This window comes from Pristis pectinata, chromosome 3, assembly GCF_009764475.1.
Source record: "Pristis pectinata isolate sPriPec2 chromosome 3, sPriPec2.1.pri, whole genome shotgun sequence".
NCBI lineage: Eukaryota > Metazoa > Chordata > Chondrichthyes > Rhinopristiformes > Pristidae > Pristis > Pristis pectinata.
The window spans coordinates 63241030-63254691 of NC_067407.1; the positions used below are offsets into that span (position 1 = coordinate 63241030).

Consider the following 13662-nt stretch of genomic DNA (forward strand, 5'->3'; position numbering starts at 1 on the left):
TTTTTGATTCACTGCTATATTTTTCAACATTCATCTTTCAGCGTGTGAGACATAAAGTCAGTTGCATCTTATTCCAAATTATATAGTCTGTTTTTAACAGCTATATTTATAAGGTATGGGTTGCAATTTAAAATTTAAATATTTTCAGGAGAGAATCTATGAACTATATGTTTATTTCTGCTAACTAGTGTTTGTAACTGATGCATGTGCCTGTTGGTGACACCAAATGTAACTTAAAATGCATGTCACTACTGTGAAGTTGCTAATCTAATAAAGTTTATCTGTCAAGGTTATAAGTGACAATCACCTGATATAAAGCACTTTTATGCTTAATAAGACCAATGCCATGACTGATGACTGCAAGCCAAAAGTAAATGTTTGGATCTTGCCCAACTTGGCAATCCTAGTGCAATGCATGAGCACCTATAGTTTACTGTGCTGTAGGAGACAGAGCTAACTAAATTAGTTCTGATTGTTTGTCCTGTAGCAATTTCTGCCTAATTGATTTCCTACACAGTGGTCATATTGACTTTCTTCAAACCTGGTTTGTATTTTACAACTCAAATTATTTTGGTTTATTTTGTTCACTCTTTTTGCTTGCTGAAGATCAGAAGGGTACTAGGAGTTTGATCATTTTGAGCAACCTGGTTGAGGGAGTTGCCGGAGGAATGCAACATTAACAAGATTTTGAGTTTTATCTCTTGACTTAACGTAATTTTCTCCCTGGAAATCAATTGTTCAAGAACATAAAGATGATATTATTTTGATTTCTCCCTCCCAAAAATATTTTTGCATACTTTTTGAACTCAAACTTTTCCTTTTTACAACTGTGTATACGTGATGGCTGGTCCCTGAATCTTGGCTTGTAATGTCCTTCATTTTACTTTTGGGTGAAGTTTGCAAATACATTTCTCACTGCCTGTTTTATCTACTTTGGTATATGAGTCCAGATCAATAAATTCTGTTTCGGTAATATTGAAAGTGAATCCTTGTGCAGTATATATTTTTAAATAAAAATTACTCAATTACATCTTTGATCTTGTGTTGTTGTTTATGTGGGCACAGTTTGAAAAGAACCTTCAATAAACCTAGTGTACACCTTGAGCTGTCTATGTTTCCGATATATTCTGTCCTCATTATCCATGATGGATAGAGTCACAGAGCTCCTGTGGATAACAAAAATGCAGATGCCACGAGGGCCTTCTGTTTCTTCCAATGAACCCCCCAAATCAACATATAATGTTCTAAAAGCAATAATGTCTATTAATAAATACATTGAAACATCTCTGCATCTAAAAGCAAGGATATTAGCTGACTATGAATTGATCTGTCCAAACAATGATTGGTTTTGAAATGGCCATGTACAGCTGTATAAATAAATACTGTGCTCTATTGGAAAAGCACACAGCAGGGAGCTAAGGGACACAAGTGATCTGGAAACTGATCATCATGTTTACAGAGATAATGATGGTTCTAGGTGTGTACATGTAAGTAGATGTGTTTATGCAAAAAAAAAATTTGAGATGGGGCCTGGAACCAACCTAGTATGGATCTGAGGATAATGCAGATTGAGTGTACTTTCTGTGTTACTGCACCAAAGGCTTGGAACCCATAGTGAAATGTACATTAAACTATGGCTTCTATTATTGATGTTTAGTGTCTAGGTTAATGGGTACAGTTCTCTCTGCTTTCCAATTAACTTTTTTTTCCGAATGACAGGTTGGATTCAAATTATTTCACAATTAATATCCTTCAAATCTACTTTTGCAATTGTCCCAATTCAATCTTCTTGAATTCTTTTCAAACTAACCCAGCAGGTTTGTACTCTGAAAGATTAGATATGGCCATTGCAAATTTTCCAAAGTAGTTTTATCAAGCTTTCAGTGGTCACATTGATTTTATTTTTCTAAATTATGGCTTGTTATGCAACAGTTTCAACTTTACCTTCTTGTAAAGTGGAGCTTTGTTTCTTTTATTAAAGTGAGACATTTTGGAGAGTTTTTATTTATTTGATGTTGGCAGTGATGTGGAACTAAACTGAGCTCACTTTATATTCTGGCAGACAGGGAAGCCATATTGGAAAATCATTAAGTGGGTAGAGGTAGAGTTTCTCAACTGTATATCCTGTAATATTTATAAAGTTTCAGAAACCAACGGAACTGGCTCTTTTCCCAGTGCCTGGAATGATTTGCTTGGAGAGCTCAGGACGTATGCACTGATTGTTGAAAATGATGGTTAGCTCCACTCTTAATAATCCAGTATCAACTGGATATTGGAGGACTCTGATATTACTGCATGTGGCAGTGTTTTCTGTAGTAACATGTAGAAGTCATTGGGAACATGGACTTAGGTGACTTTGTTTTTGTATTCATGTCGATCTCATAAGATTTATTGTAATTTAGTGAAATCCATTCTCTCCCCCCCTCCCCCGTATATTCTACAGTGTTAGCAGCATGTTTTTAACTTTTTTTCCCAAGTGGACCAAGTGATTTGTTTCCAGAATATAACTATTAAACTGACTATTAGAATGTCAACATAATAATTTTAAGGAGATGAACTCTACCACACGCTACTTTCTCATTCAGGTTGGAAACTTCATCACAGTTTCAAATTGTTGAGCTTCAGGGTCTATACCAAAAGCCTGCTCTGTCTTGCTGGAATTAGGTGTCCTTGATTTAATTTTTTTTCCACTCTAATGAATAATCCTTTGTGTTAGTGGGTAGAGAGATCTATCAATATAAGCAATAAAGGGCAATTGAAATTCCAGGTGGCACGGTTGTGTCAACAAAGATCACTATCACTCAGTGGACAGTTACTTACACAGTCCTTTGACATCTGCACCTGTTTAAAAAAAAGTCAACCTATTGACTTCTGGCACAATTGGAAGCAGACCTCTTAGTTGTAGCAGAATGTTTACCTTTGAAGTGCATCTTGCATTATTAAAGGAAGAGATATTATAATGGAGGGAACAGAAAAAGGTTCAAGCATGTGATTAGAAGGTCCTTAGGATGTACTCCTGAGTGATGATGCTCCAAGAGAAAGCAAAATTATTATGGCAAGAAGGAAGAATATGAGGAGCTGATGGATCTACTGAAATTGCTGATACCTTTGAAGGCCAGATGTGGCTGGCTTGAATGTTTCAAGAAGTATGCAAACTTACGTAATGTTAATTTGCAGGGAAGGCAGCAAGTGCAGATACCATAGTAGCAGAATTTTTTTCCAAAGGAGCTGAAACATTTCATCAAGAAAGTTGGCTATTCTCCTAAACAAGTGTTAATATGGATGAAAAACTTTCTTGAAAGAGGATTCCCTCCCACATGTTCATCTCAAGGAATGAGCATTCTATTCCAAGCTTTAAAGCAACCAAATATGGCCTTGCTCTTTTGCTTGGAGGCAATGCCAAGGGTCACTATGCTTAAGCCTCTCTTAATCTTCCACTCAGAGGCCAGTCTTTCAAAGTGTAATGATCTCACAAAAAAGCCTGAATGACAACACTGCTCTTCCTATATTTTATCATGCAGCTCTCTACCCCTTCACATTGAACGGGAGAAATAACCTGAATCATTAAGCCTTGATCATTGTCGGCAATGCCCCAGACATACGGTTAACATTGAAGACATGGCTGACAGCATTCATATGGTTCTCTTGTCCCCAAGCACCACATCATTGCTACAACCCATGTTCTATCACTATGTTCAAGGCTCACTATCTGCTGTGTGTTATGAAGCACGTCATTTCAGAAATAAGCAGAACTGACAAACCCAGCATTTGGAAGTGGTGCAGTATCGAGATAACCATAGACTTCATTAGTACCTTTTGGGATGACATAATCCCTGCAACAGTGAATGATGTCTGCTGAAAATTGTAGCCAGATTGTGTGCACAAACCCCTTAGGTTTATGAATCTGAAAAATCTTTTTAAAAAAAAAGACATGAGGCTGAGTTTATATGAAGTAGACTAGGAAGACCTCTTATTAGGGGATCTATTAGGGCTTGAGCAACAGAGGTCACAGGCAGAGTAAGAAGCCACCAAAACAGCTTTTGAAAGAGGCTTTTGAAGGTCTTCTCCACATTGACAAAGGGATAGCCATCTTCTGTGACAATGATCTCAACATGGAGTGCACTATTAGATGTCACTGCATGATGTAAACTGTCATGCTTTGCTATAAGAGGCTTTATTAGATGAAGAAGAGAACTATCCAGATGTCCACTGGCAACTTCTTTGAGCTCAATCATCAGTGACCGAGGAACAGTCATGGGAAGAACTCCTGTCTTCAACATTACCAGCTCCGTTAAGCTCAGATTCATCAGCACCACAATTAGTCAAACATCTGTGATAAATCTACCGCATCCTACTGCCACCTCAACATGCAAAACAATTATAAATTAGGAATAGGAGAAGACCACTCAACTCCTTGAACCTGTTCCATCATTCAGTATCTCATCTCGTCCTTATTCCTGTCTGCTACTACATTCAATTACCTTTCAACCACTTGCTTAACAAGAGTCTGCTTTAACGAAGACTTTATTTTTATCAGCCTTTGAGGAAGACTGTCAGCTGAATGAGAAAAGAAATTGCCTCATCTCTGTCTTACTACCTTGCTATCCACTTGCAAGCCCATATCTTAAGACAGTGGCCTCCAGTTCTAGGTTCTCCCACAAGAGGATGCCTCTACCTTGTCAAGCCCCCTCAGAATCTTGTGGGTTTCACTTGTTAAGTGAATGCAACCAGAGTCTACATTGAAACTAATGGGAAATCCTTCATCACTTACAAATTTTTGCTTTAAAAAGTGTTATTCTGGAAGATAAACCCTTTGTAAGTCTAGAAATATTTGTACATAAAAGTAGTCCCATTGCTGATCTTTGGGGTAAGCCAGTATTCCAGTTTTGCCTTCCATTTGCAATAATCACCTTCTTTATCCCAAATTGGTCCTATCCCTCCTCTTGATATCCACTTGCAATTTCCATGCGTGTCGAAGACTTGTGTGTCATTTATGGTTTATGCAAATTTGGCATTGCAACATCAAAACAGAACAATTGGTTTTTAAGGTTAGTATTTCGGACCACTGCTGTTCTGGATATATATTGATGATCTGGACTTTGGTAAACAACATAATTTTGAAGTTTGAAGAGGAACACAGAATTTGGGAATGTCATAAAAACTGAAGCAGTAGGTAACAGGCTTCAGGCAGACAGAAACTGGAGAATTGGGTGGATGAAATTACACAGGGAAAATTAAATATTATTTAAAGAACCATAATGTCATATATTTTGGAATTAAATGGGGTAAAGGAACAGGAAGATAGTGTATATTCAAATGTTTAAAGGTGGTATGGAAGATTAAGTATACTGTTTCTTTAAAAAATGAAATTGGGATCCATGGATTTATCTCTACTACAGATATTAAGCAAGGTAATTATGTTGGCTGGGCCTCAGCTAAAGTATTGTGTTTTCTGGGCACTGTGTTTTTGGAAAGAATGTTAAGACTATGGAAAGGTTGCAGAAGACATTTGCTAAGATGATGCCAGGGATGTGCATATTCAATAGTTACATTCAAAAGAATATGTTTATATACTTCTCGGCTGAACATTACTTGGCTGAAGGGGAAGAGTACCAAGAATGCCAAGTTCCCCCAAGGCACAAATCCTGGAAATTACAATCTACAATATCACTATCTTGATATCAATTGGAGATTGGCAATACATCTTGATCTTGCCCATAACGCCAACATCCTGTAAAACAAAGAAAAAGAAATCCTGAATGTCTCATTTTATCCTGCCCATTATCTTTATGAAATTGTATGTATTTGTGTTTAGGAACAACTTGTAGATCTAATCACCAATGAAATAACAGATGATTGTTCATTTACACTTAAATCAAAAACTGCAGTTGCTGATTTTGTTACTTTCTATATATTTTAGATTTATCAAATGTGCTGCCTCTGTTTTTGTATTACTGTGCAATATTCAAAATTAACAGCTAAGTTCAAGGTTCCATGCTTGTCTGAAATGATATGAAGAAACGCAGGTAGTAAAACGAACAGATGTTGGATGGGATGGTATCCTCTGTTTTCATCAGATTCTGGTAAAGTGAGAGTTGGAGAAAAAAAGGGAAAAGGATAATACAGGAGATCTTGTTTTTTTTGTTTTATTGACTATTTGCTACAGCACTGGTGTGGAGTCACAAAATCACAGAAACATACTTCAGCTAAACAGGCCCTTATGTCCTGTTTCTCTTCCATGCTGACTGTGGTGCCTGTCTACGCTAATCCCATTTGCCTGTACTTGGCCTGTATCCCTCTACTTTTGAATCCAAGTACCTGTGCAAATACCTTTTAAACATTGTAACAGTATCTGCCTCCACCACCACCTCTGACAGCTCATTCCACTCTTTGTGTGGAAAAACTTGCCCCTCAGATCTCCTTACAATTTCTCCCCTCTCACCTTAAACCTGTGCACTCTAGTTCTAGATTCCCTTGCCCTGGAAAAAGATTCTGATTATCCATCCTATCTATGCCCCTCATAATTTTGTAAACCTGTAAGGTCACCCCTCAGCCTCCTACATTCCAGTGAGAATAAACCCAGCCTATCCAATCTCTGCTCATAACTACAGCCCTCCATTCCAGGCAACACATTGGTGAATCTCTTCCTTACTCTCTCTATTGCCACCACATCCTTCTGCAGCAAGTGCAGTCTAACCAATGTTTTGTACAACTGCAACATGACATCCCAACTCTTATACTCAGTGCCTCAGCCTATGAAGGTAAGCCTACCAAATGCCCTTTTCACTGTCCTATCCACCTGTGTTGCCACTTTCAGAGAGCTATGGACTTGCACTCCAAGATCTCTCTGTACATCAATGATCCTAAAGTCACTGCCATTTACTCTATATATCCTACCAGAACTTGACCTCCCAAAGTGTATTGCCTGGCACTTGTCTAAATTAAATTCCATCTGTCACTTCTTTGTCCAACTTTCCAGCTGATCTCTGCCCAGCTGTATTTTTAAACAACCTTCTTCATTATCTGTGACTCACCAATTTTTTTGCATCATCTGCAGACTTACTAATCATATCCCCCTACGTTCTCATCCACTTATATAAATATATATATTATCATGTAAAACAAAAATGCCAGCACGATTCCCTGTGATACACCACTTCTTTCACATTTCCAGTCAGAAAAAAACACCCATACACCACTATCCTCTGCCTCCTATTACCCAGCCAATTTTAGATCCGGTTCACCAACATGCCTCAGATCTCCTTGTGCCTGAACCTTCTGGACCAGCTTACCATGAGGCACCTCGTCAAAAGCCTTACTGAAGTCAATATTAACAACATCTACTGCCTCATCAATCTCCTCGGTTATGCCCTCAAGCAAACTCAAATCACATTTGTGAGACATGATCTTCCCTGCACAAATTCATGCTGACCAATCAGTCTCAACCAAGTGAACATAAATCCTGGTCTTACAGAATCATCTCCAACAACTTGGATGACTCCACCAAAAATTGCCTGTGAATTATAGAGAAACTTCTTAGTTGTAAAAACTGCAATTTGAAAATAGTTGTATATTTCTGCAGAATTTAAATTTTGATCCCTTTTTTGAGGAGAATAAACTTCTGTTTTCATTAAATTTTGTTTTGCTTTCCTTAGCCTTCCAGTCCCATTCTCCATCTATTTTGAAGTCGGGTAATTCCCCCACCATACTGTTCTGCAGTCAACTTATAGAAAATGAGTGAAAGCAATTTGGGAATAACTTTATTGTCCTTCTCTTAGGGAAGTAGTCTCCCCTATGTTTCTCTGCAATGGAGCTAATGGCATTACAAGTTGCAGACATTAACCTATATCTCATAGTGTTATGTCTCCAGTAATATTTAAAATTAAATTTTCAACGTGTTTCCTTGGTTATGTTACTGGACTGTCTGTCAAGTCATTTGTTTAGTCTGCCCTGTAAATCACGATCATTTGTGGGTTGGTACTACCGGAACATTTATCAGGTCATTATAATGCCACTAGGTTTGCTGTTATCCTTTCTTCAATTTTTTTGAATGAAAATCATGTTTCCATCCATAGCATGGTGGTGCATCTTGAAGAGCTGCTGCTTCACAGCTCCAGTGATCATGTTCAATTCTGACTTGACCTCCAGTGCTGTATGTATGGAGTTTGCACGTTCTGCTGTGACTGTGTAGGTTTCCACCGGGGTCTGTGCTTTCCTTCCATGTGCAGTTTAGTTGGTTAATTGGCCGCTATGAATTATGCTTAGTATGTGAGTGTAGTGATAGAATCTGTAGTACTTGATGGATATGTATAGAGTTCTTGATGATCAAAGTGAAGTTCATGGGCCAAAGAGCTCTTTTCTGTGCTCTCTGCTTCATGATACTCATTTAATGTCCTCTGAAGAGTGTGTTAAGTTTATCATTTCTGCAAACCATTTCTTGAAGGAGGTGAGTTCCCACCACTGAGGGGCACCTTTTTCACTCCTGGAATGCACTGCTGGAGAGAGTGGTGGAAGAAGTGTCTAGACGAGCACTTGAATTACATAGGCATAGAAGACTACAGGCCTTGCTATGGGCCAAGTACTGGAAGATAGGATTAATACAAATGGGTGCCACTGATCGGCACCAATATGGTCGGCTGATTGGGCTGTTTCAATGCTGAATAACTCTGACTATATTGCATTACTTTGGGTGGGTAATAAAAATGGTTGAATCAGTAAGTTTATCAAACTTTGGTAAGATGTTTGATTTTATGTCATCAGCTGCTGTATTTTCTGTTGATAACTTGGATATTGAAAAAGGATGTAATCTGTGTATCTTTGTTTCTCTATTTTGACACCCATGTCCACATCGAAGTGCAACTTCTAATTTCCCTAAATTTTTCAGCACTTTTTTTGATGTTTGCCTATTTTCAGTTCATCATATCTTTTTTATCCTTTATATTTTACAGGCATTTATTTGTCTGATTTGACCTATATTGACTCTGCATACCCATCCACACACAGCATCATTGAGAGTGAACAAAGATCGAACCTAATGAACAATATTTTGAGAATCATTTCTGATCTTCAGCAGTCTTGTGATTATGGTGAGTTTCTTGAGTAAATTCCTCCATTAATTAATTTTAATTCCCCAATAAAATGTTTGATATTTCTCTCTTTTTGATGCATTGTTTTCTTTAGATATCCCTTTGTTGCCTCATGTTCAGAAATACCTGAATTCAGTGCGATACATAGAAGAACTTCAGAAATTTGTTGAGGATGACAATTACAAGTAGGTTTTCTTGCTTCTGAATTTGACTTTCCTTTCAAAATAAGCCTTCCTAACTAAGTCATTTAACATGCAGTAAAAGCCACTGATGTTCATATTCTTCTTGAGCAAGGTAGAAATTGAACACTGAAGTATGTTCTAACAAAAGCAGCTAGGATAATGTAATGGGTATATACTGAAAGATGTTTATTGTTAACCATTCTCAAGTCCATTAACTTCCTGAAGCAAATTTTTGTTGATTAGTTAATTTTGTCACCCTGTGGAGGAAACACAACTGGGTTTCAGTGTTTTTGAAAGCATCACAGTATCTAAATGGTTTCCTTTCCTCATTTAAAAATCTTCTTGCAAATAAGCCGTCTGAGTGGAACACAACCAAATCATAGTTTTGAATATTTTATTTAGATTGATACACATGTTCAGAACTGTGGGGAATGTTGTGTTTTTGGATGAGAAGTTAAACTGGAGACCCAGCTGCTTTTATATATTTATATATAAGGCCTACTAAATTGCTGGCTGAATTTCAAAAAATTGTGGCTGATTTGTGGATAAAGACAGACAAAATTGCAGAAATGTAATATTTAGTTTTATTAATTTCAGTAATTTGCCAACATGAGTTGGCATTTTTTTGGGGGTGGGGGGGGAACAGCTTCAGCGGCACAAAAACTTCTAATACTTCTTTTTAAAAAAAAATTCAATCCATTGAATCATATCTGTGGAGTGTTTTTCCTTTTCAACATAAATATCTCTTTGTGCACTGCAGTTCATTGCTCTAATCAGGAGTGTGATTGGTTTGGTTTGTGAGTTCTGCTGCAGAAAAGTCAGATAAAGTCCTCAGCGAAACATTACATGATTAGCCAGAATGAAGATGATTTTATCAAAGGAAACTTGAGTCTTATAAATTTATTAGAGTCTCTGAAGATGCATCTTGCAGGATAGAAAAAGGAGAGCCATTGAATATGTTGTTTTCAGAATTCCAAAAGACAGGTATCACACAAAACATACCATGTAAGAGGTTGCAGCACATGAGTACAGCTCCTCAGGATAAGTGTTGGGTTAACCAGATTATTTTTTTATCCGGGCTCTAACTAGCGCATTGACTCAGGGATCAGTGTTGAGACCTGAGCCATTTGCAACCTATTTTGATGGCATATGAACACTTCTCTTCATTTTTGGCATCTGAGTACCACCAGTAAGACCAACATTTATTGCCCACCCTTAATTGCTGATGATAAAATGGTGGTAAGCCACTTCCTTGAACTGCTGTCGTCCTTCTATTAAGTAATCACACAAAGCTGTTAACTCAGAATTGCAGGATTTAGATTCAGCAATGATGAAGAAATAGTTTATTTCCAAGTAAGGGTGGTATGCAACTTAGAGAGAAACCTAGAGGTGGTGTTGGGGTTCATGTACACCAAAAGCCCTTATAATTCTTGGTGATGGGGAATGAGATTTGAAAAATGCTGTGGGAGTAGCCTAGATGAGTATTTGCAGTGCACTCATTGGTACTCATTACAAACTCTATGTGCTGGTGTTGGAATGTTTGGGATGATGGATTGTGCCAATCAAGCCAGTTGCTTGGATAGTGTTGTTTCTTGAATGTTGGTGGAGCTGCATTCATCCAGGGAAGTGGAAGGTATTTTATCATACTCCTGACTTGTGCCTTCCAGATGTTGAAAAGAATTTGAGTTAGCAGAAAATGAGTCATTTGCTGCAGGATGCACAGCCTTTGACCTATTCTTGTAGCCAGAATATTTATGTGGCAGATCCATGGTGATGAGAATGTAATGACAACAGACTCAAGGGTGGGTGATTAGACTTTCTTTTATTAGATGTAGTTGAAAGTTCCGTGGCACAAATGTTACTCATCTCTTATGAGCCCTTTCTCTCCTTTCTTTGGCAGTCCCTCAGGATAGAGGATGACATACTTTCCCTCCTATTCCAGTTCTGTGATGATATAATGTGGGATTCACAAATAATGCTGCAGGTGGGGCAGGCAGGTTATGTAGTTGGAGAGGTGATGTGCTCCTTCTGCCGTTTTTGTTGGGCTTCTGTGTGCTTCAGACACATAGAACAATTACGGCACAATTCAGGCCTTTTGGCCCACAAAGCTGTGCCGAACATGTCCCTACCCTAGAAATTACCAGGCTTACCCATAGCCCTCTATTTTACTCAGCTCCATATACCTACCTAACAGTCTCTTGAAAGACCCTATCGTATCAGCCTCCACCACCATCTCCGGCAGCCCATTCCACGCACTCACCACATGCCTTCTGAACCACAGAGCCAACCTGCGCCGCCATTTTGAGCGTCCTATGGACTCGGACTCCAAGATCCCTCTGATCCTCCACACTGCCAAGAGTCCTACCATTAAGATTATATTCTGCCATCATATTTGACCTACCAAAATGAACCACTTCACACTTATCTGGGTTGAACTGCATCTGCCACTTCTCAGCCCAACTCTGCATCCTATCTATATCCCTCTGTAACCTCTGACAGCCCTCCAAACTATCCACAACACCCCCAACCTTCGTGTCATCCGCAAACTTACTAACCCACCCCTCCACTTCCTCATCCAGGTCACTTATAAAAATCACAAATAGTAAGGGTCCCAGTACAGATCCCTGAGGTACACCACTGGTCACCGACCTCCACTCGGAATACGACCCCTCAACAACCACTTTTTGCCTTCTGTGGGCCAGCCAGTTCTGGATCCACACTGCAATGTCCCCTTGGATCCCATGTCTCCTCACCTTCTCCATAAGCCTCGCATGGGGTACCTTATCAAACGCCTTGTTGAAATCCATATACACTACATTTACTGCTCTCCCTTCATCGATGTGCTTAGTCACATCCTCAAAAAATTCAATCAGGCTTGTAAGGCAGGACCTGCCTTTAACAAAGCCATGCTGACTATTCCTAATCATATTATACCTCTCCAAATGTTCATAAATCCTACCTCTCAGGATCTTCTCCATCAGCTTACCAACCACTGAGGTAAGACTCACCGACTCATTGGTCTATAATTTCCTGGGCAATCCCTACTCCCCGTCTTGAATAAGGGAACAACATCTGCAACCCTCCAATCTTCTGGAACCTCTCCCGTCTCCATGGACGACGCAAAGATCATCGTCAGAGGTTCCACAATCTCCTCCCTCGCCTCCCACAGCAACCTGGGGTACATCTCATCCAGTCCCTGTGACTTATCTAACTTGATGCTTTCCAAAAGTTTCAGCACCACCTCTTTTCTAATATCTACATGCTCAAGCTTTTCAGGCCACTGCAAGTCCCCACTACAATCACCCAGATCTTTTACCGTGGTGAATACTGACGTAAAGTATTCATTAAGTACCTCCGCTATTTCTTCCGGATCCATACACACTTTCCCACTGCTGCACTTGATAAGCCCTATCCTTTTGCATTTCATCCTCTTACTCCTCACATACTTGTAGAATGCCTTGGGGTTTTCCTTGATCCTGCCCGCCAAGGCCTTCTTATGTCCCCTTCTGGCTCTCCTAATCTCTTTCTTAAATTCCTTCCTTTTAGCCTTGTACTCCTCCAGATCTCTAACATTACCTAGCCCTCTGTACCTTTTGTATGCTTCTCTTTTCCTTTTGACTAGATTTATTATAGCCTTCGTACACCACAGTTCCTGTATCCTATCACGACTCCCCTGTCTCATCGGAACATGTCTGTTCAGAGCTCCACACAAATATCCCCTGAATATTTGCCACATATCTTCTGTACTTTTCCGAGAGTACATTGTTCCCAATTTAATCTTCCAATTTCCTGCCTGAGAGCCTCATAATTCCCCTTACTCCAAGTAAACACCTTTCTAGTCTGTCTGTTCCTATCCCTCTCTAGTGCTAACGTAAAGGAGATAGAATTATGATCACTATCACCAAAATGTTCACCCACTGAGAGATCTGACACCTGACCAGGTTCATTTCCCAATATCAAATCAAGCACAGCCTCTCTTCTTGTAGGTCTATCTACATACTGTGTCAAGAACCCTTCCTGAACACACCTAACAAACTCCACCTCATCTAACCCCTCACTGTCTGGAGATGCCAATCAATGTTTGGGAAATTAAAATCCCCCATCACCACAACTCTGTTATTCTCACACCTTTCCAGGATCTGCTTCCCTATCTGCTCCTCAATAACCTTGTCACTATTGGGCGGCCTATAAAAAACACCCAGCACAGTTATCGACCCCTTCCTGTTCCTAACCTCCACCCACAGAGACTCCGTAGCCAATCCCTCCACAACGTCCACCTTTTCCACAGCCATGACACTATCTCTGATCAACAGTGCCACTCCCCCATCTCTCTTGCCTCCCTCCCTATCCTTCCTGAAACATCTAAAACCCAGCACTTGAGTCAACCATTCCAG

At 39.3% G+C, this 13662-nt stretch overlaps 1 protein-coding gene across 11 annotated transcripts in view; it reads left to right on the forward strand.

Annotated features, from left to right (window-relative positions):
- ralgps2 (Ral GEF with PH domain and SH3 binding motif 2) overlaps positions 1–13662 on the forward strand; it is a 385220-nt gene that overhangs the window by 280538 nt on the left and 91020 nt on the right. For all 11 annotated transcript variants that reach the window (XM_052010754.1, XM_052010760.1, XM_052010755.1 and 8 more), the window contains 2 exons: positions 8949–9086; positions 9181–9271. In XM_052010754.1, the coding sequence (XP_051866714.1) occupies positions 8949–9086; positions 9181–9271 (229 nt within the window). The remainder of the gene's footprint in view (positions 1–8948; positions 9087–9180; positions 9272–13662) is intronic.